Genomic DNA, 24718 nt, shown 5'->3' on the forward strand with positions numbered 1-24718 from the left:
TGTAAAAAACGGAGTTGAGCACAGTAAAAATGGTTAAAATGCAGTTTTAACCATTTGTTGAACATACAGATATAACTGGATGTTAATAATATAATTTCTGTCACCAATTTTTAAGCTTAAACTTCGTTTTATTGTAATGTTTTTTTTCCTTTAACATAATAGCTTTGTTATCTAATATTACAATATGTATTTACATATTGTAATATTTGATCTTTGTGTTGACACTGTTATTGTTTTTGTTTTTGTAATATTTTTTCTTTGTAATAATCTTTTTTGAATCGGGCTTGCTCGTAAATAAATAAATAATTAATAATCATTATTACTGCATTCTTCCTAAGCAGGAAGAAGTTAATTTATGTAGTACCTATACTTAGAAAGAACGCAGTAACATGAGTTTTTAGAGCAAATAAGATATTTTTTGCCAATATTATGTATAAATATGAATTCTATGATATTTATTATGTATATAAAGTATAGATAGACATATATAAGTATAGGTAGACATTTAAACAAAAACTGATTTTACTCAAATGTGATGTCTCTGCAGATACAACGTTTTGGCTAAAGACGGCAGTGTTAAGATTACATCGAATGTCAAATATATTTTGTATTATGTTAATCTAGACGTTAACTTTAAAATTTTCATATTTTTCTCTATTTAAACTATATGTATTATATCTAAACATTTTCTACCACATAGAGTATTTATAGCAAAATTCTAATAACGTATTGATACATTAGCGGAAAATTAATAGCAAACCTTTAAAATTTAATAATCTCTTGTTTTTGTAAATGACATATAAAGCATACACATACTTTCGTCCCCCACATTGTCAGAGTGTACCACATGACCTATAATCAGTTAATGCTCCCAGCGGGTAGAAGTCATGAAGATCAGCATGGCTACAATACTAGGCACAAACAGAATATGATTCCAGCATATTGGCATTTGAAAAGGAAAAAGGTTACTGAAGATTTGAGTGAGCTAATTATTCAGATATTGACCACTCACAGCCCTGACATGAATATTGTTAATCACCTAAGACAACTCGCAATATTAGTTTATGTTATGTTTCTTTCTGTTTTTAAAAGTTTGTTAACAGTAGTTATTTCCTATTGTTAATTTAGTATTATTTCAGCTAATAAACGTGTTTAAAACGTACATAAAATCTATTTTCTTTGTTTTTAAAGATATCAGGGTAAATTAAAAACAAAATCTTCATGTTGAGACATGGGACTATAACATGATTTCGATATATACCCACCTTTATAGTTGAGTCTAGAGATCTTTACCCGTGCGTCATCATTTAAAGCATACGAAATAAGTTGATGATAAGTAGGAAATTTAAATTTACTAAATGTTAACAGCAAGTGACAGTAAGTAGCTACAGCTCATATCACGGGTTAAAATTTGAGTTATAAAATGTGTTTTATCTCGCCAGGTATTAATGATGCATGGGTAAAGAACCCTGGACTCAAGTGTATACCTGTTCCTCCCTACAGGGTCTCTCAAACTTAACGTAAGAATACCGTTAACGTAAGAATATCTTCCACCTGGTAGGTATAAGCTCAAAAAATAAATTTGAGTAAACCTTTGTCCAACAGTGTAAATACTAAAGAACAATCTAAAATAAAAAAAGAAATAGTGAAATCCGTTCACTAGCAAATTCACTATGACAATGACCATAATTTTTGATGGTGCAAAACTTTGGTCAATAGCTACCAAGTCTTTATGAAAATAATTTTTTTAGGTGATCCCTACAATGTTTCACATGCTACAGTTTACAACCCAAATGAATCTATCCAGCAGATGGCATTTGACCAGCAAGATCAAAATCTTCAGAATCTTCCCCATGAGGCATACTACACCTCCCAAGAAATTCAGCTGCAAGAATCATGTATTCCAGAACAACCTTTGGTACAAGAGCCTGCTGTGATGAATGCAAACCAGCCTGTTGAAGTATCCAATAGTGAAATGACCAATGAAATTATTACAGAAATAAATGAGACTAAAGAAGAGATAATTGATAATGGAACCAATAATGGAAATGTAGACAATGTTGAAACAAATAGTAATGAAAACATAGAGAATGTTGTTGAGGAGGATAACAATGCCATTGGAACTGAAACAATAATACAGCAAAATATTGATAATAATGAGGAGGAATCTGCTACCCTAAAAATTGAAGATTCAGTTCAGAGTGAAGAAATATCAGAACAATCTCTAAGTGGTTCAACGCCAGTTTCTGAAGATATTCTCAATCAGAGTTCAGTAACTAACATAACTGAAAGTGATGCTGTACAAGATACTCTTGATGGTAGTTTAGTCACTACTGAAGACCTTGGTGAAAGTATTGAAAGAGTTAGTGCAGAGAATCAAGTTCTGGAAGAATCTGTAGTAAGCGAGGAGGGAATAACAGATATGTCCTTACAAATATCAGATAATAGTGTGAATGCAGAAACTGTAGAAGAATCTATGCATTGTGTTGTACCAGAAGCTACTGAGATAGATCTTCCTATAGGGGGTGATCTGATTGAGTTGCAGAATTATGAAGCTGAGAACAATCAACAAGTACAAGTAGGTTTAAATATAACATATTATCATCATCATTATCTTATAAATCTACCAATTACATCTGAGCGTACTTTGGGAATGAAAGCAGTATAGTGAGATTATGCAGTATAATGCAATATGTATTACCTTTGACTGTTTTTCTCCTTTTTCTGTAATGTTACCAACAATTTTCTTCCCTATTTGTTGTTGCTTGCTACATTTACTTCAGTGGCCTTATTTCCATCTTTTTAACCGTTTCACTGCTACATTTTTTTTGAAGACATGCCAGGTGCTCACTTTTTACTGGCAATGGAAGTTTGAATGTGTATGCGTTACGGATCCGTGTCACACACACACACTGTTTGAACACTCAGCCTGACACGGATCCGTGCCATGTACAGTGAAAGGGTTAAGTGACTCCATTATATTCACTTTTTCTTGAGTAATTTCTCATATTCAATTTGTATTCTTTTATCTTGTGTATTTAGTTTTGTCTCTCTTTGTATGTTTCTTCTAATGTACCGGGTGTCCCAATAAGAATGGGTTTCGGCGATATCTCAGGAACCGTTTATACTACAGCTTTGGGAAAAAAAATTATAACAAAAGTTGCCCCGAGAAAAGCCTGGAAATTATTTTCATAATTGTAAGTCCACCGCTAGAGGGCGTAATTGAATATCAAAAATTAAAAAATCGAAATTTTACAAAATTTGCTTAATGAAAGGGCACTAGAAATCCAATCATCGTATTCTTCATACAATTCTGTGCATATTTTATTTCACAAGTTTAAGTCTACCTGTGCAAATAAGAGGTGGGGGTGAGTGGGAACCTTGTTATGAAAAAATCGCTGTAAGTCCGGTTCTGCTTACTCGATTTTTACAAACTTGGTCTTGTTAAAAACAGCTCTTTTTCGTCAATGTAATAGTTATACAGTAGAGCGTCGATAATCCGAACTAATTGGTACAGGGGTAGTTCAGATTATCAAATTGTTCGGATTATCGAACATATGTTCAAAATACATACAAAGCTCATAAACATAGTACATGTACATATGTACATACGTTTTAGTTACAAGGAATAAAACACCTGTATAATAAACAAATATATTTTATGTATTTCTGCATAAACAAAACAAAAATCCGCGGTCATATTTTGCCCATATTGTTATAAATATTAAATCCAAAAATTCGGTCCGCGGTCATATTTTTTAATTTTATAATTTTTTTTGCGTTCGGATTAGCGATCGTTCGGATTACTAGGGTTCGGATTATCGACGCTCTACTGTAATTTGGAAACAGCCTATTACGTAATATGCCGGCTAGAAGGCGTTATTTATTTTTTTTAGAAATCTAGTTTTCTTTGGAAAATATTAAATACAAGTATGTATTTTTTTTCCTGTATTACAAAGTTAGACCAAATTAGCAACAGAACACCGAAAACCGCATGTCGATACCTTTTTCTATGTCGAGAAGAAACGTGTAAATTTTAAACATAACTGTTACTGTCATATAAGTGGAAATATATAGAAGCACGTAGTGTGCTATGGAAAAAACAAAGGAACATTGTCCAGATGTCACCGTATATAATGAATCAAAACAACAATAAGACAAATAACACTATAAAATATAACAAAAAAAGAGTGTGTGTACTTTGTACGCGAGTAAGAAGTTATACATCTATTATTATGATTTTAACGAAATAAATATATTTTAAACAGTTTAATTTTATTTTTATTTAAATATTACACTAATTTTAATACTTAAAATAATACCAAAAAATAGCGTTTATATGTAAATTTTTATGAATTGTTGATTCTGCGCATTTGCTTTTCTCTCGATGAATCGTAGTAAATGTAAAAACGTGAGATTTTCTACACAAATTTTTAATTTTTATTTCATTATATTTTAATATCAATTATCCTATTCCCAACTAAGATAAATACATAACTGTTATTGTCACCGGTAAACTAAGTTAGGAAGTCAAAGTGGAAACAAGTAGTGTGCTATGAAAAAAAAAATAGAACTATTAGAAGTATTAACTTCAAGAAGTCATCATGTGTCAAATTATGTGTCAAATCAGTAAAACATAAAAATTTGTTCATTGATGGTTTGTTGCGGTTTGTTTCTATTAAATTTTATATAAAATTTATACAGAGTGAAATTCAAGATGATTCTTACAAACTAAGAAGCATTTGACATGATAGCCACATTCTTTGAATGCATAAGAAATGCAACTGTTGCGGCTAGAATATATGCAATGAAATATCCCCAAAGACGTCACCCCAGTTGTAGAGTTTTTCATATTTTGTTTTGATTTATTATATACAGTGACATCTGGAAAATGTTTCTTTGTTTTTTTCCATAGCACACTACTTGCTTCTATATATTTCCACTTATATGACAGCAACAGTTATGTTTAAAATTTAGATGTTTCTTAAGATATCTCGAGATATAAAAAAGGTATATACATGCGGTTTTCGGTATTCTGTTGCTAATTTGGTCTAATTTTGTAACACAGGAAAAAAATACATACTTGTATTTAATATTTTCCAAAGAAAACTAGATTTCTAAAAAGAAAATAAATAGCGCCTCCTAGCCGGCATATTACGTAATAGGCTGTTTCCAACTTATAACTATTAAATTGACGAAAAAGAGCTGTTTTCAACAAGACCAAGTTTGCAAAAATCGATTAAACAGAACCGAACTTACAGTGATTTTTTCATAACAAGGTTCCCACTCACCCCACCTCTTATTTGCACAGGTAGACTTAAACTTGTGAAATAAAATATGCGCATAATTTTATGAAGAATACGATAATCGGATTTCCAGTGCCCTTTCATTAGGCAAATTTTGTAAAATTTCGATTTTTTAATTTTTGATATTCAATTACGCCCTCTAGCGGTGGACTTACAATTATGAAAATAATTTCCAGACTTTTCTCGAGGCAACTTTTATTATAAATTTTTTTTTCCCAAAGCTCTACTATAAACGGTTCCTGAGATATGGCCGAGCGCCATTCTTATTGGGACACCCGGTACTTTATTTCAATAGCGTGATTTAGCTTATCCTTTTATAAGTACAGTGGAACCTCGATGATTATTAGTTAGGGCACCGGACCAAGGGCATGACATAATCAAAAAGACAGCTAACATAACATTAAAAAAAATTAAAAATTCATAGTACAATTTTCAAAATTTTATTTGTATGTTTTGTTTGACAATGTAAGAGCGATATGTGTTCATACAATCGAATCAATTTGGTTTAAAATATTCTGAAGTTTTCGTTTGTTTTACTGTTGTTTCACATTTTGAAATAGCTGAATTTCTTTATCTGCGTAAGCGCGTAAGATCATGTAATCTACTTTATTATTCTCACAATAAAACACTGAAAAACGTTTGTTTTCTATACTTCCACAAAATTTATTACAACTATGTTATTACTACAGCTGTTTCGGCAAAGTGCCTTTCTCAAGTGATATATTTTACAATGTGTTTGCCTTTTTAAGTCTTTAACTGAAGAGGTTGAGGAGTGGGGAGCTGTTTGTCTCGAGTTGGTCATTCAGAATTATATCTGTATTTTTCAATTTATTAATTTCCATTGATTCTAAAAGTGATAGCTTAAGGCCTTTATTTTGAATATGTAGAATTTGAAACTCTTCATTGAAAGAATCATTATGATCTAGAAGGTGAAGTGCGTATGTAGAAGTGTCTGTTTTTCTATTGTTGAAAGCCCTTTTGTGTTCTGCTATCCGTTTGTCAAAAGTTCTGCCAGTTTGACCGATGTAAGTTTTCGGACAGTCACCACAAGTTAGTTTGTACACATCACTCTGTAGTTGCTTTCTCTTTCGGCTTTTATTGTTTTTAATATGTTTGCTTAAGTTGTTGTTAGTTCTGAAAGCTGGTGTTATTCCTTTCTTTTTTATGTATCTGGCTATTTTTGTTGTTTTTTTGCCAGTATATGTGAGAGAGCAGAAGGTACTGGGTTCTTTCTGTGGTGGTGGATACACTAAGTTTTTGGTTTAAAATGTTGTTAACTGTTTGTTCGTTATAGCCATTGTTTACTGTTATTTGTCTAATGATATTTAGTTCTGTCTCAAAGTTATTTTTTGTCATAGGAATTTCTGTCAGTCTATGTATCATGCTATGGTAGGCTGCTAATTTGTGTTGTGTAGGGTGGGATGATGAATTGTGTATAGTTGTGTCAGTATGGGTAGGTTTATGATATACGGAGAACTCATGTTTGTTGTGTAGTTTGGTAATCGTTACATCTAGAAAGTTTATGGAATTATTCTGTTCTGTTTCTATTGTGAACTCAATATTACTATGAAGTGAATTAATGTATGATAGAAATTGGTCAAGTTGTCTGTTAGTTCCTGTAAAGCAGACTAGTATGTCATCCACTTATCTCCATCAATATAAGAACTGTTTAAATACGGGGTGTTTAGAAATTGTTGTTTCAAGTTGGTTCATAAATATATCTGATAGTAATGGGCTTAGAGGATTACCCATAATAAGTCCTGCACTGTTGTTCGTGTAAATTTGATTATTGAATTCAAAATAGTCTTGATTTATGCAAATTTCAAGAAGGTGTAAAACTTCAGATGCAATGATCGGATTTGTACTATTATGTTCTAAAAGGTTTTTAACTAAAACAAAAGTTTCTGTAGGAGGAACACTAGGAAAAAGATTTTTACGTCAAATGAAATTAGTCTGGAGTTGTTGGGAGGCAATTGAAAATGTTGTATTTTATTAACTAGTTCTAGTGTATTTTTTACAGTGAATTTAGGTGAAAATTTAGTGTATTCTGTAATAACATCTAAAACATCTAAAAACATCTAAAATTTTTAGAAGAATTTTATAGGCAACATAAAAATGATAATAACCATCATATACTTAAACAATTCAGAAATCAATATAAAAATGAAATTAAGAAAGCCAAAGTGAGGTCAAATGACCAAATAATATTAAATTCAAAAAATCCACTGAAAACCATGTGGAACATGATAAACAAATATCGAGGAAAATCAGGGTCTTCATTAGAAGATCACAAGATCACGCCAAACCAGTTCAATGATTATTTTTCCCAGATTGCCACTAATATAGTTAAAGACATTCCAAAATTAAATATTGACTTTATTAATAAAATTAATTATGTCAATCATACAAACACCTTTTCATTTCTTGAAATTACCTTTAATCAAACGAGGGATATAATAAACAGCTTAAAGAATAAAAATAGCCATGATATATATGGATTTAATGTTAACCTTATTAAAATGATTAAAAATATTATTATAAGCCCACTCACTAAACTAATAAATCTATGCTTTAAAGAAAATAAATTTCCATCAGTCCTTAAAAAAGCAATTGTTACACCAATTTATAAAAAAGGGGACGTTAAGAATCCAGAAAACTATAGACCTGTTTCGCTGCTTCCAATAATCTCTAAAATTGTTGAAAAAGCTATGGCAGTACAAATAACCACATTTTTTGAAAATAATAACTATTTCTCAGACTCTCAGTTCGGTTTTAGAAAGGACAAATCCACAGTACTTGGCATACTGGACTTGGTATCACATATTGTAGACTCCTTTCATAGGTTGCAGTTTAATACTTTTCTGTTTTGTGACTTGAGCAAGGCATTTGACTGTGTAGATCATGGAATGCTCTTGCAAAAACTCAAAAAATACAACTTCTGTCCTTACAGTGTAAAACTAGTTCAATCTTACTTAGAAAACAGAACACAGGTTGTGAGGGTCTCTGGGGTGTTATCGGGAAAGAGTGTTGTTAATATTGGGGTTCCCCAGGGCTCTGTTCTGGGACCCATTCTCTTTCTAATTTATATTAATGACCTTACGAGCATTAACACAAATGCAAAGTACACACTCTTCGCCGATGACACCACAGTGTCTTTTACAACTGATACACTTGGGGAGTCGCTTGACGGTTCTATGTCTGCACAGTCAGTGACCAATGAATGGTTTTGCGTAAACCGATTACTGCTCAATGCAGCAAAAACCAACAGAATTGTTTTTTCTCTCAGAGACACAGAATGTAAATGATGGTATGAGCAGTGTCAGATTTCTGGGTGTATTATTAGATCCCAAGCTTCAATGGGGTGAACATATCAACAGTCTAAGTAAAAAGCTAGCAAAAAATCTGTTTGTACTCAGGAATCTGGCATCTAATGTTTCACATAAAGTCTTAATAACAGTGTACCATGCAATTTTTCAGTCTCATCTAGCCTATGCCATTTTAGTCTGGGGTCATTCAGCAGAAATGTTGACAGTCTTTGGTTGGCAGCGTAAGGCAGTTAGAGTTCTTGCTGGTCTTTGGTATAGGGATGATTGTAGGCAAGCATATAGGTCCCTAAGAATTCTCACTGTTACATCTCTATATATACTTGAGAACCTAATATTTATCAAGAGGGGAGGGGCGCACTTTGAAACTCATGAGAACATACACCAACATGACACCCGATATAAACACCATCTCGTGCCAGCCTACTGGAGATTGAGGAGGTGTCAAACTGGGCCAGGATACTGGGCTATTAAATTTTTCAACAAACTTCCAGATAGTTTAAAGTGTCTTCCATTAAATCAATGTAAGAGTACAATTAAAGATATTTGGTTAGAAAATGTTTTTTATAGTAATGAGGAATTTCTTGCATTTAAATTTTAGGATTTTATGACTTTAAGCAATGTCCATTGTTAATGTAATCAAATTTAATGTGATTTTAATGTTAGTATTTAATGTTATTAATACTCTTAGTCGTATTGTGCATCTTTTTAATTTGTATTGCGTCCAAATCTTTGTGTAATTTTATTTGACATGTGTTAAACACTTGTGTTATTGACATGAATAAACGAATCTGAATCTGAATCTGAATAATATCTGACAGTTTTTTTGAAAGTTTATATGACGGAGCTGTATAAAAAGAAACTACAGGTCTTATTGGGTGGTCAGGTTTGTGTAGTTTAATAAAAGAAGAGTGTCCTAGTGTTCCTCCTACAGAAACTTTTGTTGTAGTTAAAAATCTTTTAGAACATAATAGTACAAATCCGATCATTGCATCTGAAATTTTACACCTTCTTGAAATTTGCATAAATCAAGACTATTTTGAATTCAATAATCAAATTTACACAAACAACAGTGCAGGACTTATTATGGGTAATCCTCTAAGCCCATTACTATCAGATATATTTATGAACCAACTTGAAACAACAATTTCTAAACACCCCGTATTTAAACAGTTCTTATATTGGTGGAGATACGTGGATGACATACTAGTCTGCTTTACAGGAACTAACAGACAACTTGACCAATTTCTATCATACATTAATTCACTTCATAGTAATATTGAGTTCACAATAGAAACAGGACAGAATAATTCCATAAACTTTCTAGATGTAACGATTACCAGACTACACAACAAACATGAGTTCTCCGTATATCATAAACCTACCCATACTGACACAACTATACACAATTCATCATCCCATCCTACACAACACAAATTAGCAGCCTACCATAGCATGATACATAGACTGACAGAAATTCCTATGACAAAAAATAACTTCGAGACAGAACTAAATATCATTAGACAAATAGCAGTAAACAATGGCTATAACGAACAAACAGTTAACAACATTTTAAACCAAAAACTCCATAAGAAAGCCTTGAAATTAGTGTATCCACCACCACAGAAAGAACCCAGTACCTTCTGCTCTCTCACATATACTGGCAAAATAACAACAAAAATAGCCAGATACATAAAAAAGAAAGGAATAACACCAGCTTTCAGAACTAACAACAACTTAAGCAAACATATTAAAAACAATAAAAGCCGAAAGAAAAAGCAACTACAGAGTGGTGTGTACAAACTAACTTGTGGTGACTGTCCGAAAACTTACATCGGTCAAACTGGCAGAACTTTTGACAAACGGATAGCAGAACACAAAAGGGCTTTCAACAATAGAAAAACAGACACTTCTACATACGCACTTCACCTTCTAGATCATAATGATTCTTTCAATGAAGAGTTTCAAATTCTACATATTCAAAATAAAGGCCTTAAGCTATCACTTTTAGAATCAATGGAAATTAATAAATTGAAAAATACAGATATAATTCTGAATGACCAACTCGAGACAAACAGCTCCCCACTCCTCAACCTCTTCAGTTAAAGACTTAAAAAGGCAAACACATTGTAAAATATATCACTTGAGAAAGGCACTTTGCCGAAACAGCTGTAGTAATAACATAGTTGTAATAAATTTTGTGGAAGTATAGAAAACAAACGTTTTTCAGTGTTTTATTGTGAGATAAAATGAACTTCCATCAAGTAACGGTCGAATCCATCAATTACTTTATTATTGTTGTTCTGAAGCTAGTTCCTTGTGGAATTTTTATAATCAACTATTTTCAATGGGAAATAAGCCACAATTTTACCAAAAAAATTATTTTATTAACGTTTCGATGCCCTAGTTGGGTGTCGTTGTCAAAATATAAGATAATACTAAATTAAACAAAAATGTTGCTTAGTAAAAAATTCTTCTAATAATTTATTTAATCTGACTCATTTATATCGGCAATTCAGACATGTATTAAACATTTTAAAGTAGAAGACTTTAAAATGATATTGCCAATATTGATGAGTTGCGGTCCTGGGACGACTTTACTAAAAGATAGTTCATTTGATTACATGAAATCAATAAATTACTTTATTATTGGCTTCTTCTTGTCGAGAATACCACTCGCTAAATTGTTGTATGTGGATGCAGCTTCTCTAGCTTCTTTACGGAAATTTTTGTTAGTTGCAATAGCATCATCGCCATCGTCAAATTCCAAGTCTGTCAATTTCATCATTTGTCAGCAATCGATAGCCGTTTGTGTTCTCATCACAAATTAACCATTTGCTTATGTCATTCTTATAGCGGCTTCCCACGATCGGCAATATTGCGGACGGACACGGACCAGCTCGCACCACGCACCGTGGGAAGCGTATCGCCCGTGGTAGCAAAGACGCGTCTGTGCTGGTCCGTAGTAACAACGGCTTCCCAGGATCGGCAATTTCGCCAACGGACACAGATTAGCGCGCACCACGCACCGTAGGAAGTTGTCGTCCGTGGTAGCACAGACACGTCTGTAGTGATCCGTTGAAAGTCGGTAAAGATCAAAGGTGCGTTATGGGCCCGTGCGGAGACTGTCATGATTTTTTAACACGGTAAACGCCAGTTGTTTACTTTCACTTTGGGCTAGATGAATTCAAAAGAATTCAGCTTTTGTATTTAATTGAATGGGGGACTTATATAGGTAGTGTCAAATTTGACCTGAGCATTTTAGCATGGCTGTTTTTCTTTATTTAGTTAGGTGTTCCAAAGCTTATTAACAAATGATGTGTCAACTGGCCCAAAACCGGGGCTTTTAGGCAAAAAAAGATAAAATATGAAACTAGATGGAAAAAGCCTACAACTTATATGAGGCGTTGCGGATAGTAAGGGCGAATTCAACAAAAGCAAGTTTCGAGAAATTTGGGTTTAAAAATGCAGGTAGTAAGGGCGAACTCAACAAAAACAAGTTTTGAAGATTTATTTTTCTGGCGAAACAAGGTCGAACTCAACAATTCGGCAGTTCTATAATGTAGGAAATTTAATTTAAAATGGTATCATCAAAAAAATGTTTGACCCAATGTTGAATTCGCCCTTACTATCGGCAACGGCTTATATGTCAAATATTTTTCTCCGTGACTTACATCCATCATGGCCTAAAATACCTAGCTCCTGGCTTTCACCCAAGTTGGAAGTTTTTTTTTGTATTTAAAATTGACATTTTGATTCGAAAAATAATTATTTTTATAATACCACGTTTTTATTATTTATACGACACAAATTGTAAACAATGTATTTGATAATTATTATGTTGACCTTAACCCGGAATTAGTCGCTAGGTTGGTTCTTACGTGAGCGGTCGCGCGTGAGATTTTGTCTCACAAAGGTATCCAACTTTCGCCTTTTTTACGAAATATAATTTTCAAAATAGATTTTAAACTTAATAAAGTTATTATTAGCTTTACACAATGTGACTGTTGATGCGCTCTTACATTTTAACCTAATCTAAAAATGCAGAAATAATATTAATTTTAATATTTCAATATAAATTTCAAATTTGTACTAGTACCTTTATTTTATTGTTCTGCAACAGGGTAAGTTCTAAAATTATCTTTGCACGATTCATATTGCAAATACAAAATAAAATAAGTCTATAAAATAATGCTGAATAATATTATACACGGTGGTCGCGGGATGAGAGAATATCTCACGTTAAGCGCACTGACTTAACAATTGGGCCATACTAAGTCAACTGAACCACCATCTGAGCAGATGAGTCTATTCTATTGTAGAGGAAGGATAATTCGGAGACTAGAAGGAACTACAGCATGTGTAATTTACCAGGGAAAAAGTTATGTGCAATATTCTGAAACCGTGAGAGAAAATCTCATATAGCGACCAATGCCGGGTTAAGCAAAGTTGTTGTACATGACTGAAGGTTGCTGAGTTGGTACGACTAATCTAAGTGAATAGGGCGTTGCCTCCCCCCCACTACATTCTTTTTTATTTTTTTGGACAAACTGTTTTTTCTTAATTTTATATGATGTAGAACCAAAAGATACATACAACCCTTTTTTTCAAATAAACAATAGTTTTTTGTGCTGTCTGCGCAAATAATGATTACTTAGGTTGGTCGTATTAACTCAGAAACCTTCCCGGGTTCATGTACAACAACTTTGCTTGAGGTCATCATATTATGATCAAATGCATAGTTTATGATACTATAAAGGACATACAGACTTTTTTATATTGTGTATAAATATTAAACGCATGGTATTATAAAAATAATTAAAAAATCAATGGGAAAATCCCAATAGTTGGCTGTATACCATAGTTTAAAAAACCAATACAGAAGTAAAAACTTCGAGATGTATTCTGGTATAAAATCGTTTATTTAAAAACTATAAAATATCATCGATTGCAGAACGTTTTCGTTCTAAACAGAACATCTTCAGTGCATCCTGTCGAGTATTTTGAAACTAGCACACCGTAAATAGTGTTAACATCATCATATATGGTTTACATAATGTAATATGTTAAAATGTTATGACTACAAGTCGATGTTAATGGATAAAGTGGAACACATGCTAAAAGGGTGCCATGGTTCCCTGCTCGAAGATACTAGGTACTTGCCAATTCAATGGGTTAGTTAATTCAATGCTAGGTTGGTCTGTGCCCATTGAATTGGCAAGTACCTAGTATCTTCGAGCAGGGAACCATGGCACCCTTTTAGCATGTGTTCCACTTTATCCATTAACATCGACTTGTAGTCATAACATTTTAACATATTACATTATGTAAACCATATATGATGATGTTAACACTATTTACGGTGTGCTAGTTTCAAAATACTCGACAGGATGCACTGAAGATGTTCTGTTTAGAACGAAAACGTTCTGCAATCGATGACATTTTATAGTTTTTAAATAAACGATTTTATACCAGAATACATCTCGAAGTTTTTACTTCTGTATTGGTTTTTTATAAAAATAATTATTTTTCAAATCAAAATGTCAATTTTAAAAACAAAAAAAACTTCCAACGTAGGGAATGGAACCCGGATCACCTGGGTGAAAGCCAGGAGCTAGGTATTTTAGGCCATGATGGATTTAAGTCACGGAGATAAATATTTGACATATAGTTGTAGGATTTTTCCATCTAGTTTCATATTTTACCTTGTTTTGCCTAAAAGCCCCGGTTTTGGGCCGGCTGACACACCGTTTTTTAATGGAACACCTAACTCAATAAAGAAAAACACCCATGCTAAAATGCTCCGGTCAAATTTTACACTACCTCCCTGACTATTATAAAGCATATCCAAAGTTGGTCCAAAATTTGTTTTTGGCCAACGATTTTTTTTACAAGTTGATAATTTAACACATTTTGCTAAAAATAAAATACATTAACAAAATTTAACATTTGGTTAAAAATAAAATACATTATGTGTGTAATTATTGATTTACATGGAATGTGCATACTACACATTTCACACCATACTCTAAACGAAAACATTGAAAGAGATAAGAAGCATGACAAATGCAATGCAATCAACACCCAAATTAAATGAGTCACATAAAATATTCTTTTTTCATGAAACCATCAGTCCTTTTGCTACTTAGCGAGGAAAAAAGTTACAGAGTTCAATCTCAATCAAAAATACAGACTGTCGCGGACCGCGGACCATGGGAAGATCTCTGTCCGCGGTGTGTTTGTGTCCGTGGTCGTCGGCTGTCCGTGATGATCCGTAGAATCACAGACCGTGGGCAACCGCTATTAGACAACGAAAACACAAAATAGTTGATTTAGCCAACTTCATTTGTTACCGCATCACGGTAGCATAATTGTACATTTCAGCGAATTTCGTTTGCTTATCGCAAAGCTCAAACAAAATATATTGATGACTCAACTTTGGCTTATGTAGTCAATACAACTTATGTAGGGACCTTGGCGGTTAACAGAGGTGACAGTTAATGGAGAGACGGATAATCAAAGTTCCACTGTATCTATATTTTGCAACCAACAAAAAACGGATCTGTATGTCTCCAAATTTATTTTGTTTTTCTACCTAGGATCACTATATCTTTACGGAAGAATCTAGTTCTGCACCATCTGTTTCTTCAGAAGGAATTCCAGCAAGCCAGACAGATGATGGGACAACTACAAATTCAGATAAACCTACAAAACAAAGGCGGTTTCGTAAACCTGTACATGACTTACCTATGCATTTGATAGGACATGATATAAGTAAACCAGTTGAGGTTGTCCCAAATGGAAGGCCTTTACCAAAACCTAGGCTCGGTGTTAAGGTTGGTGAACATTATTTTTTTTCCTGAATATATTAAGTTTAGTATTGTTATATTGTTTTGATCTGCAGCTAAGATGCTCTGTTGTATGTTACATTTTTATTTTTGAAATTCATCATTCATTTAGTTTCTGTTCTGTTACTCCTTGACGACACAATCACCTTATTTATGATACACACTTTCATTAGATCATCATTGCTCATACAAATCTGGTGGATTTTTCTTTAAAGGTTCCATATCTCAACTTGACTAGTCAGATAGTATCCAAAGCTGAGCTGGAAGACGAGATTATTGAAAGATCTAGACAAAAAGAAGCCAATTCAATAAAGACCAGAAATAAGTTTGCTAGAAGTTTGACTCAAAGATTGGCTCATAAGATAGCACCAGAAAAGGTAGGTTGTTGTAGTAGTGTTTTTTGTTTGTGTCGCTAGAAAGATAATGGTGAAGGAATGTAGGTGAAAATGTAGGCTTTGTTAGAAACTCTCTTTAGATTCTTTTCTATAATCTATTGTTGTAACATAGAAGTATCTAGGTTATATTTCAGATTTCTGGATGTGTACCTTTAATACAATACAAACATTTGCAAATTATAGTCTAGTAAAATAAAATTACACTACATGTAAATCAAAATGTAAATTCGTACAGGTTGAAACAAATTTTATATCAAAGTTTAGGTGGGTACAAAAGATATTTTCAAGAAAGTATCCAAATCATACAAGGGGATCATTGTTTAAATAATTAAAAAGGGGTCATTTTTGCAAAAACTTTTTAACTGCTGAGGTGATTCAATTTCTAATGAAAGTATATAGGATTGTTTTCTGCAAAGTTGAAGTGTAAATCTTTCACATAAGACTTACTAAATAAAATTTGACCCCCTATTTATTTAAATAATTATACATAAAACTTTAAAAACAAATTTGCAAAAAATTATTTTTAGCGTTTTAAATAAGCACCATAAAATATCTTATTTTACAGGAGAAGTTGCGCTATGTTATCAGTATTAATAAAAAAAAATTGGTCCAAAAATATTTAATATTTATTGAGATATTGAATTTGTTTATTAAATGTTACTCTATTTTCAATTGTAAAAACGCGGTTGTTGCCAAAGAAATATTCACTTGTATTAAATCTTATTATTATTACTTTTATGTATATTTTCGATAAATGTATTGATAAATTCAAATTTCAATTAAACTTCCCCCTAAAATGGCATTTGAAAATTATTCAAATTTGTTTATAATTTGTTTTTTTAATAACGTCGCGGGGATTAAATATTTTGAAATGCCGTTTCGATAATTGGGTTCCTAGGAATTTTTCACTACTTAACAAATTTTTTTGTCTTTTTTTTCCTTTTCTTTTTTTTCTTGGAGTTATATTACTACGGGCCCTTTTAGGGTTAAATTTCATTAAGAATGTCGAATCTCTAAGTTGTAGATTCTAGACCTAAAAATATTATGATTGGTCTAAAATCACTTAAATAAAATGTGGCTACTTACTGAGTTACAGGGTGTTTTATTTAAAAATTATTTTTACCAAGTACTTTCAAACTATTTGATGACGTATCCTTATCATACTTGGCAGAAGTGTGGGTACTATACAGTCTACTAAATTGTGATAAATAAAAGTTTCTAGCTACTACCAGAGGCGTACGACAGGGGATAGTTAATGGTTGTCCCTTCCCAAATTCTACGCCACTGAGGGAATTACTGTTTTACCAAAATTTTTCGATTCTCCAATACTTTCTATGTAAATAATATACTCTTTACTGGTAACGATTTAGTCATTAGTGTTCGAGATATTGGACGTTAAAAATGAAAAGGCATAGTTATTTTGATTCATTCATTCATTTTAAACTTCCAAGATCTCTCAAACTGATGACTTTATCAATACCAATGAAGTTATTTACATACAAAGTATTGGAGAATCGAAAAACTTCGCTAAAATTTCACTCAGTGGCGTAGAATTTCGGAAGGGTAATCATTCACTATCCCCTGTCGTACGCCTCTGGCACTAGCTGGAAACTTTTATTAATCACAATTTAGTGGGGTGTATAATAGCCACACTTTCTGCCAAGTATGATAAGGATACGTCAAATAGTTTCAAGGTACTTGGTAACAATAATTTTTAAATTTTTAAATAAAACACCCTGTAACTCAGTAAGTAGCCACATTTTATTTAAAAGATTTTAGTTAAATCTTAATATTTTTAGGTCTAGAATCTACAACTCAGAGATTCGACATTCTTAATAAAATTTAACCCTAAAAGGGCCCGTAGCAATATAACTCCAAGAAAAAAAAAGAAGAAGAAAAAACGACAAAAAAATTTTGTTAATTAGAAAAAAATCCCAGGAACCCAATTATCGAAACGGCATTTCAAAATACTTAATCCCCGATACGTTATTAAAAAAACAAATTATAAACAAATTTGAATAATTTTCAAATGCCATTTTAGGGGGGAGTTTAATTGAAATTTGAATTTATCAATACATTTATCGAAAATATACATAAAAATAAAAATAATGAGATCTTAAGCAGGTGAATATTTCTTTGGCAACAACCGCGTTTTTGCAATTGAAAATATAGTAACAATTAATAAACAAATTCAATACCTCAAAAAATATTAAATATTTTTCGACCAATTTTTTTTTGCTTAATACTGATTACATAGCGCAACTTAGTCTGTAAAATAAGATATTTTATAGTGATTATTTAAAACGCTAAAAATAATTTTTTACAAATTTGTTTTTAAAGTTTTATATACAATTATTTAAATAAATAAGGGGTAAAATTTAATTTAGTAAGTCTTATGTGAAAGATTTACCCTTCAACTTTGCAGAAAAAAATCCCATAGACCTTCATTAATAAGTGAATTACCTCAGCAGTTAAAAAAGTATTTTTTTTTTGCAAAAATGACCCCTTTTTAATTATTTAAACAATGAGCCCCTTGTATGATTTGGATACTTTCTCGAAAATATCTTTTGTATACTACATTCGCTCTCGCGAGATTTTTTTTGACACTGACGTTAGTAATTTCTTTTTTGAAAAATTCAGTTGTCAGAAGTGACTGGAAATTACTACAAAACCAACGCACCTGCTCATATCCAATATTATTAATAGTAAACAGACATAAAAATAAGATAAACCTTACGCCAATCAATATTTATTTATTTAAACCATTATTATGTATTGATAGCAAATGAGAAAATTATTTATTGTACAAAATAAAAATATTTTGTAGAAATAAACTTCACAAAATTTTATGAGATTAGTAGACACTCCCACTATTTCTAATAATTCTTCTTTTTTTAATGAAAGATTAAGTTGATTTGAGTTGATTTTAGCAGTTAATAGTGTGAGGTAGGAATTTTTGTGTTGTACGTTTCCTATTCCGAATGTCTCAAAAAAAATCTCGCGAGAGCGAATGTAGTATACCCACCTAAACTTTGATATAGAATTTGTTTTAACCTGTACGAATTTACATTTTGACTTTTTTTAATTTTATTAGGCTATTATCTCTTGCAGACATATTAAATTTTGTGTATAGTCTAGGCGAGATCTGTTTTGAATTAGACAATTCCCAGAATTTTAAAAATGTCCCTAGGCTCTCATAGTTGACAGATTTAAAATTTTTAATGTGCGTTTGGAAGCGTGTGGCTTTCTTTATATTTCTTTGGCGTGTGTCCCAAAAGTAGTGGAACGGTCGAATATTTCGCGAACTAAACATCGGATCGAAAAACTGAAAAAAACGTTTTCGATCATTTTCAAAAATCTATCCAATGACACCAAACACCAACCCCCACTACACCCCCTGGAGGTGGGGTGGGGGGTAACTTTAAAATCTCAAATGGAAACCCCTAGTTTTTCTTGCAGATTTGGATTCGTTACGTAAAAGTAAGCAACTTTTATTCAAGATATTTTTTCGAACTGTGGATAGATGGCGCTATAATTGGGAAAAACGATTTATCCTGATACCATAGGTAAATTATAGAAACGGTCTAATATCTCGAGAAATACACTTCCAGATGAGAAACCAAAAAACAGATTTTTAATATTTTTCTAAAACCTATCGACAAACACCAAAAATGACCCTCCAACCCACCCCCTGGAGACGGGGTCGGGGGTAAATTTAAAATCTTAAATATCAACCCCCACTTTTTATTGCAGATTCGAATTCATCATGAAAAATTAAGCAACATTTATCCGAAACATTTTTAAAATTGCTGATAGATGGCGCTAATAAATCATATTTTTCGAATGTTTCGAATCAATGTTGCTTAATGTTGTCCCCCCCCCCACCTCCAGAGGGTGGGTTGGAGGGTCATGTTTAGTGTCATTCGATAGGTTTTCAAAAAGTATTAAAATCATTTTCTTGGTTTCTCATTTGGAATTGTATTTTTCGAGATATTAGACCGTTTCTATAATTTACCTATGGTATCAGGATAAATCGTTTTTCTCAATTATAGCGCCATCTATCCACAGTTCGAAAAAATGTCTTGAATAAAAGTTGATTACTTTTACGTAACGAATCCAAATCTGCAAGAAAAATTAGGGGTTTCCATTTGAGATTTTAAAGTTACCCTCCACCCCACCTCCAGGGGGTGTAGTGGGGGTTGGTGTTTAGTGTCATTGGATAGATTTTTGGAAATGATTGAACACGTATTTTTCAGTTTTTCGATCCGATGTTTAGTTCGCGAAATATTCGCCCGTTCCACTACTTTTGGGACACCCTGTATGTCAAAATTTTTACTATTTAAAGGTTGCCATTCAAAATAACGTAAGTCACAGATTCTCTAAATTGTCTACCTTTACTGAATTAAAATGTTTCCTTTATTTTAATATGGAAATCTTCTTTTACTTTAAAAATCATATATTTATCTCTTAGTATTAATTAAATCAACTGTGTATAAATTATTTTACTTGCGAAATTACCCTCTAACAGTTTTCAATCGAAAATTAATGTTGTATTGCCATATACTTTTCTATATGTCTAATTTATGATTTTAGTTTAACAATAAAAAGAACTGTTACTTCTATTGTCTCTTATAGTCTCATATGAAAAATAAAAAGTGGTGTAATACCTGGCAAATGCTTATACGGGAGAGGCAGCTCATTATTCGCTGTGTGCAAGTACGTGGAGGGGATACGAGAAACGATCGCACGCGCATAGCGGACAAATCTTGAATAATTCATTGGACAACTTTCTTGAATAATTCATTGTCAATTGAACTTGTCAAATTGACGTATATTTCATATCTACTGTCAATGAAGAAGAAAAATTATATGTTCTTCTTCTTCTTCTTTTTGTATAGACATGACTCTGTCTGTTTTTTCAATGTGCCTCTAGTAAGTTGTCGTTCCATCGTTTTCGTGGTCTTCCCACTGATCGTCTTCCTATTGGGGAACCGTCTCTCGCTGTCCTGACTATCCTATTTGTTGTCATTCAGCTTATGTGGTCATTCCATTCTATTCTTCTGTTTCTTACCCAGTTATTAATGTTATACACCTTGCATCTCCGTCGTATATCTGTACTTCTAGCCCTGTCCCATAGAGTCTTACCATCGATTTTTCGAAGGGTTTTCATCTCCGCTGTTTCGAGCAATCTTTTTGTCCTCTCAGTGTCGGGTCGTGTTTCTGCCGCGTATGTCATTATTGGTCTGATGACTGTTTTGTAAAAAAATTATATGTTGCTCCACAATATTGTAGTCCAGGAACCAAAGCTTTTCACCTCGCAATTTTTACAGAATGGATCAATTTGCTTGAAAATTTGAGAATAAGTAGTGGATAGTCCATGGATCAAAATCTATATGATGCCGACAGGCGTTGTTACCATAGGGGTGGTTGCCACCCCATCTCGGGAGTGGAAATTTTTTATTATATTTTGACCGCAAAAGTTAATAAAAACATTCATTCTACGCAAAAAATGTTCTATACATTTTTTTGATAAAATTAATAGTTTTTGATTTATTCGCTATCGAAAGTGTTAGTTTTATATCTAAAAATCAATGTTTTTCGATGGTATACTCATTTACGATTCACTCAATTTTTGCCGTAGAACAAATTTAATCAAACCAATTTCTTGGGAATTAGATTACCTACAATTTCATATTTATACATTTTTTTCGTATCTCTGATGCTAATCTTTCTATTCTGAAGAAGATGGCATTTTTTACCAAATTGCAAACATTCGTTATTCGCTTTAAACTTCAGTTTTTTAAAAACTAATCATTCTAAGCCAGTCAAACTTCTAGAATCTATTAATAATAGATAAATAAATAAGAATGAATAAGTCCAATGCCCAAAAACACCGCCAACTTACATTATTATGCTTCCAATTGGATTTCTCCTTTTTTTTTTCAAAAAAATATATTGATTTTTTAACCGTAACTTTTTTATTTTTTATCCTAGAAAGTTCGTTAAAAAAGAATTTTGTAGGTTTTTACAAGATCTATAACGCTAATAATATTAAATCCTTTTAAAATTCTCAGTCACAAAAAGAGGTGGCATTGAAAGGGATGGTAAAGGTGGTTTTTGCATGATACAAAATGCATGATACAAGTTTTAAATGTCAATAGCTCACTCAATTTTTGCCGTAAAAAAATTTTTTGCAAACCAAGTTCTTGGAAATTAAAAAAGCTACAATTTCATATTTAAATATTTTTTCGTATCTCTGATGCTAATCTTTATATTCTGAAGAAAAGGGCATTTTTACCAAACTACAAAAAACTCGCTATTGGCTTTAAACTCCATTTTTTTAAAACTAATCATTCTAAGCCGATCAAACTTCTAGAACCTATTAACAATACATAAATCAAGAAAACCTAATCAGGTCAATGACAAATTTTAATTAGGGTGGTGATTAGGGGGTTGTTTACGATCACTTTTTTGCTGAAAAAAAATAGGGACTGACATTCTTTTCATTATAAGTCACTTAATTTTTTTAGCTTGAGATTTTTTTTTTATTTCTGGAAATACATATTTTTAAATACTTTAAATTATTTTCAACAAGTTATCCTCGAAAAATGCATAGTTTTCCCGTCCTTTGACTTTAAAACTACAATATTTAGCATTTGACGAAGAAGAGCCAACATATAATAAAGTATAGCTCGATTACTATTGGTCTTAAAGAAAATAAAGAAAAACGGTTTTGTTTATTTTTTCAAAAGGTACATTTTTGTTAAGTAAAGTTTTGATGAAACGAAAACTTTTTTAGTTATTAGCAGAAAACCGATTAAAAACATCGATTTTTTCGATATAAAACTAACAGTTTCGTTAACGAATAAATCGAAAACTATTAATTTTATCAAAAAAGTGTATAGAACGTTTTTTGCTTATAATGAATGTTTTTACCAACTCTTGCCGTCAAAATATAATAAAAATTTTCACCCCCTAGATGGGGTGGCAACCACCCCCGTGGTAAAAGGGCCTTTTGGCATGATCTAGATTTCGATCCATGGACTATCCACTACTTATTCTCAAATTTTCAAGCAAATCGATCCATTCTGTAAAAATTGCGAGGTTTTGTCCTATTTTAAGCTTCATTACTTGGACTATGATATGATATTCAATTATTATATAAAAGTAAATTTAATCAATTGTATTTTGCTTGTAGTAGTGCATGTTAATAATTAATTTTATTCACTACATACAATTGTTTACCTTTTAATAACATAACCTTAACATTACTTTTTCTTCTCATAATTTTTTTGGGCTATGGCCTTGACAATTCTCCAGTAACCAGGACCAATATGATTGGCCAATATAATTAAAAGTGCGAAAAATCTTGCCGAGCTATGAAACCAGGTGTCTCTTTTCCAAACTTGCATGGTCCCAATTGGGTTTTTATGTAGTATTATTTGTTTGAACAACCAATTTTTATAAAATCTTATTCATTTAATTTGTTACTATACCCTATTCCAGGAATATATGACTGTTTTGTATTATCTCGACAACGAATATATTACGGTGCAAAATATGAAGAACAAAAGTAAATTGCAAATTACTTTGTTGCTTATTGGAATAATTATTAGAGCCGTTTGCTTTCCTATATTGCACACTAAAATATTCGTTGTCGAGATAATCCAGGACAGTCCTATATTCGTGGAATGGCCAATAAGTGGTGTGTGTCGTTTTGGAGAACATTTGAAACAAGTATACTAATGAAAAGGAATTGAAAATTTTACAAGTTCGGTAACAGCTGTGTTTAAAAGAAAAAGAAAATATTGAACTTCGTAATGGTGTGATTGTTTATTTATATTTAACAATTCAAAGAAAAAAATCATTATCATCAGTGATGCTACAGTTCTAGTTGAGCCTCGACCTTCCCCAGTCTATTTCGCCAGAGTAGTCTCTGTTCATCGCCAACTGTTGCCAATTTGCTGTGCCTGTCTTCCTCGCGTTCTTGTCCACACTGTCCCTCTGATCAGTCTTGGTCTACCTCTATTTCCTATTGGTCCGCTAGCAGTATGCTTAGTTTTACTTCTACAGATATGATTTATCTGGGTGGGTAATTTTCATTTACTCATGGCACATTCACTACCATTTACTATTTCTTTATACTTTTAATAGTCTAGGTTATATCGCCTTCTCCAAATACTCTTCTCACAGATTGCGCCCAATATTCTTCTTAGTATCTTCCCTTTGAAGGTGCGCAGACGATTTATCTCTGTTTTGGGGATGGTTTGGATTTTTACTTCATTTGTTAACAGGATGAGTGGTAGGATGAGTGTTCTATTTGTATATTGTTTGTTAGTTTGGTTTTGAGCTGCTTGTTAGTACAAAATTACATTTGTTCGCTGGCAGCATCCTTCGTTTTACTTCTTCAAATGTGTCATTATCGCTTGTTATGAGAGAACCCAGATAGGTAAAATTACTCAAAGTTATAGTGGTCTATGCCGAAGTTTTGTTCAGCTATTCTAGCTCTATCTGATATTTGTAATCGACGCCAACATTTTAGTTTTGTCCTCGTTTATTTTAAGGAACATATTTTGCCATTAAGAAGGTGGAAACCATTAAGTCCTTGTGTAGTGCGTGCGCTCAAATCCACATCATTAGTCATAATCTGTGTTGACTTATTAAAAATGATTCCCGTATTGTGTAACTCTTGTAGCTATATTAAAGAAAAGACACGCCAGCAATGTATTAATATTAAATTCATTTGTATTTTCTAAGATTTGACGTAGCACAAAAATCTGGCCAATTGTTGGCCTACCCAAAGAAAAGAATGCTCAAATCAAAAATTGAGTAGAGTTGTAGGGTAT

At 32.3% G+C, this 24718-nt stretch overlaps 1 protein-coding gene across 2 annotated transcripts in view; it reads left to right on the forward strand.

Moving 5' to 3' along the window:
- The window catches only part of LOC114335034 (uncharacterized), a 100107-nt gene that overhangs the window by 7450 nt on the left and 67939 nt on the right, over positions 1 to 24718 (forward strand). The window contains exons 3-5 of one of the 2 annotated variants that reach the window (XM_028285190.2): positions 1752 to 2578; positions 15229 to 15465; positions 15693 to 15854. In XM_028285190.2, the coding sequence (XP_028140991.1) occupies positions 1752 to 2578; positions 15229 to 15465; positions 15693 to 15854 (1226 nt within the window). The remainder of the gene's footprint in view (positions 1 to 1751; positions 2579 to 15228; positions 15466 to 15692; positions 15855 to 24718) is intronic. The other variant, XM_028285191.2, reaches the window with a different exon arrangement.

This window comes from Diabrotica virgifera, chromosome 1 (assembly GCF_917563875.1).
Source record: "Diabrotica virgifera virgifera chromosome 1, PGI_DIABVI_V3a".
Taxonomy (NCBI): domain Eukaryota; kingdom Metazoa; phylum Arthropoda; class Insecta; order Coleoptera; family Chrysomelidae; genus Diabrotica; species Diabrotica virgifera.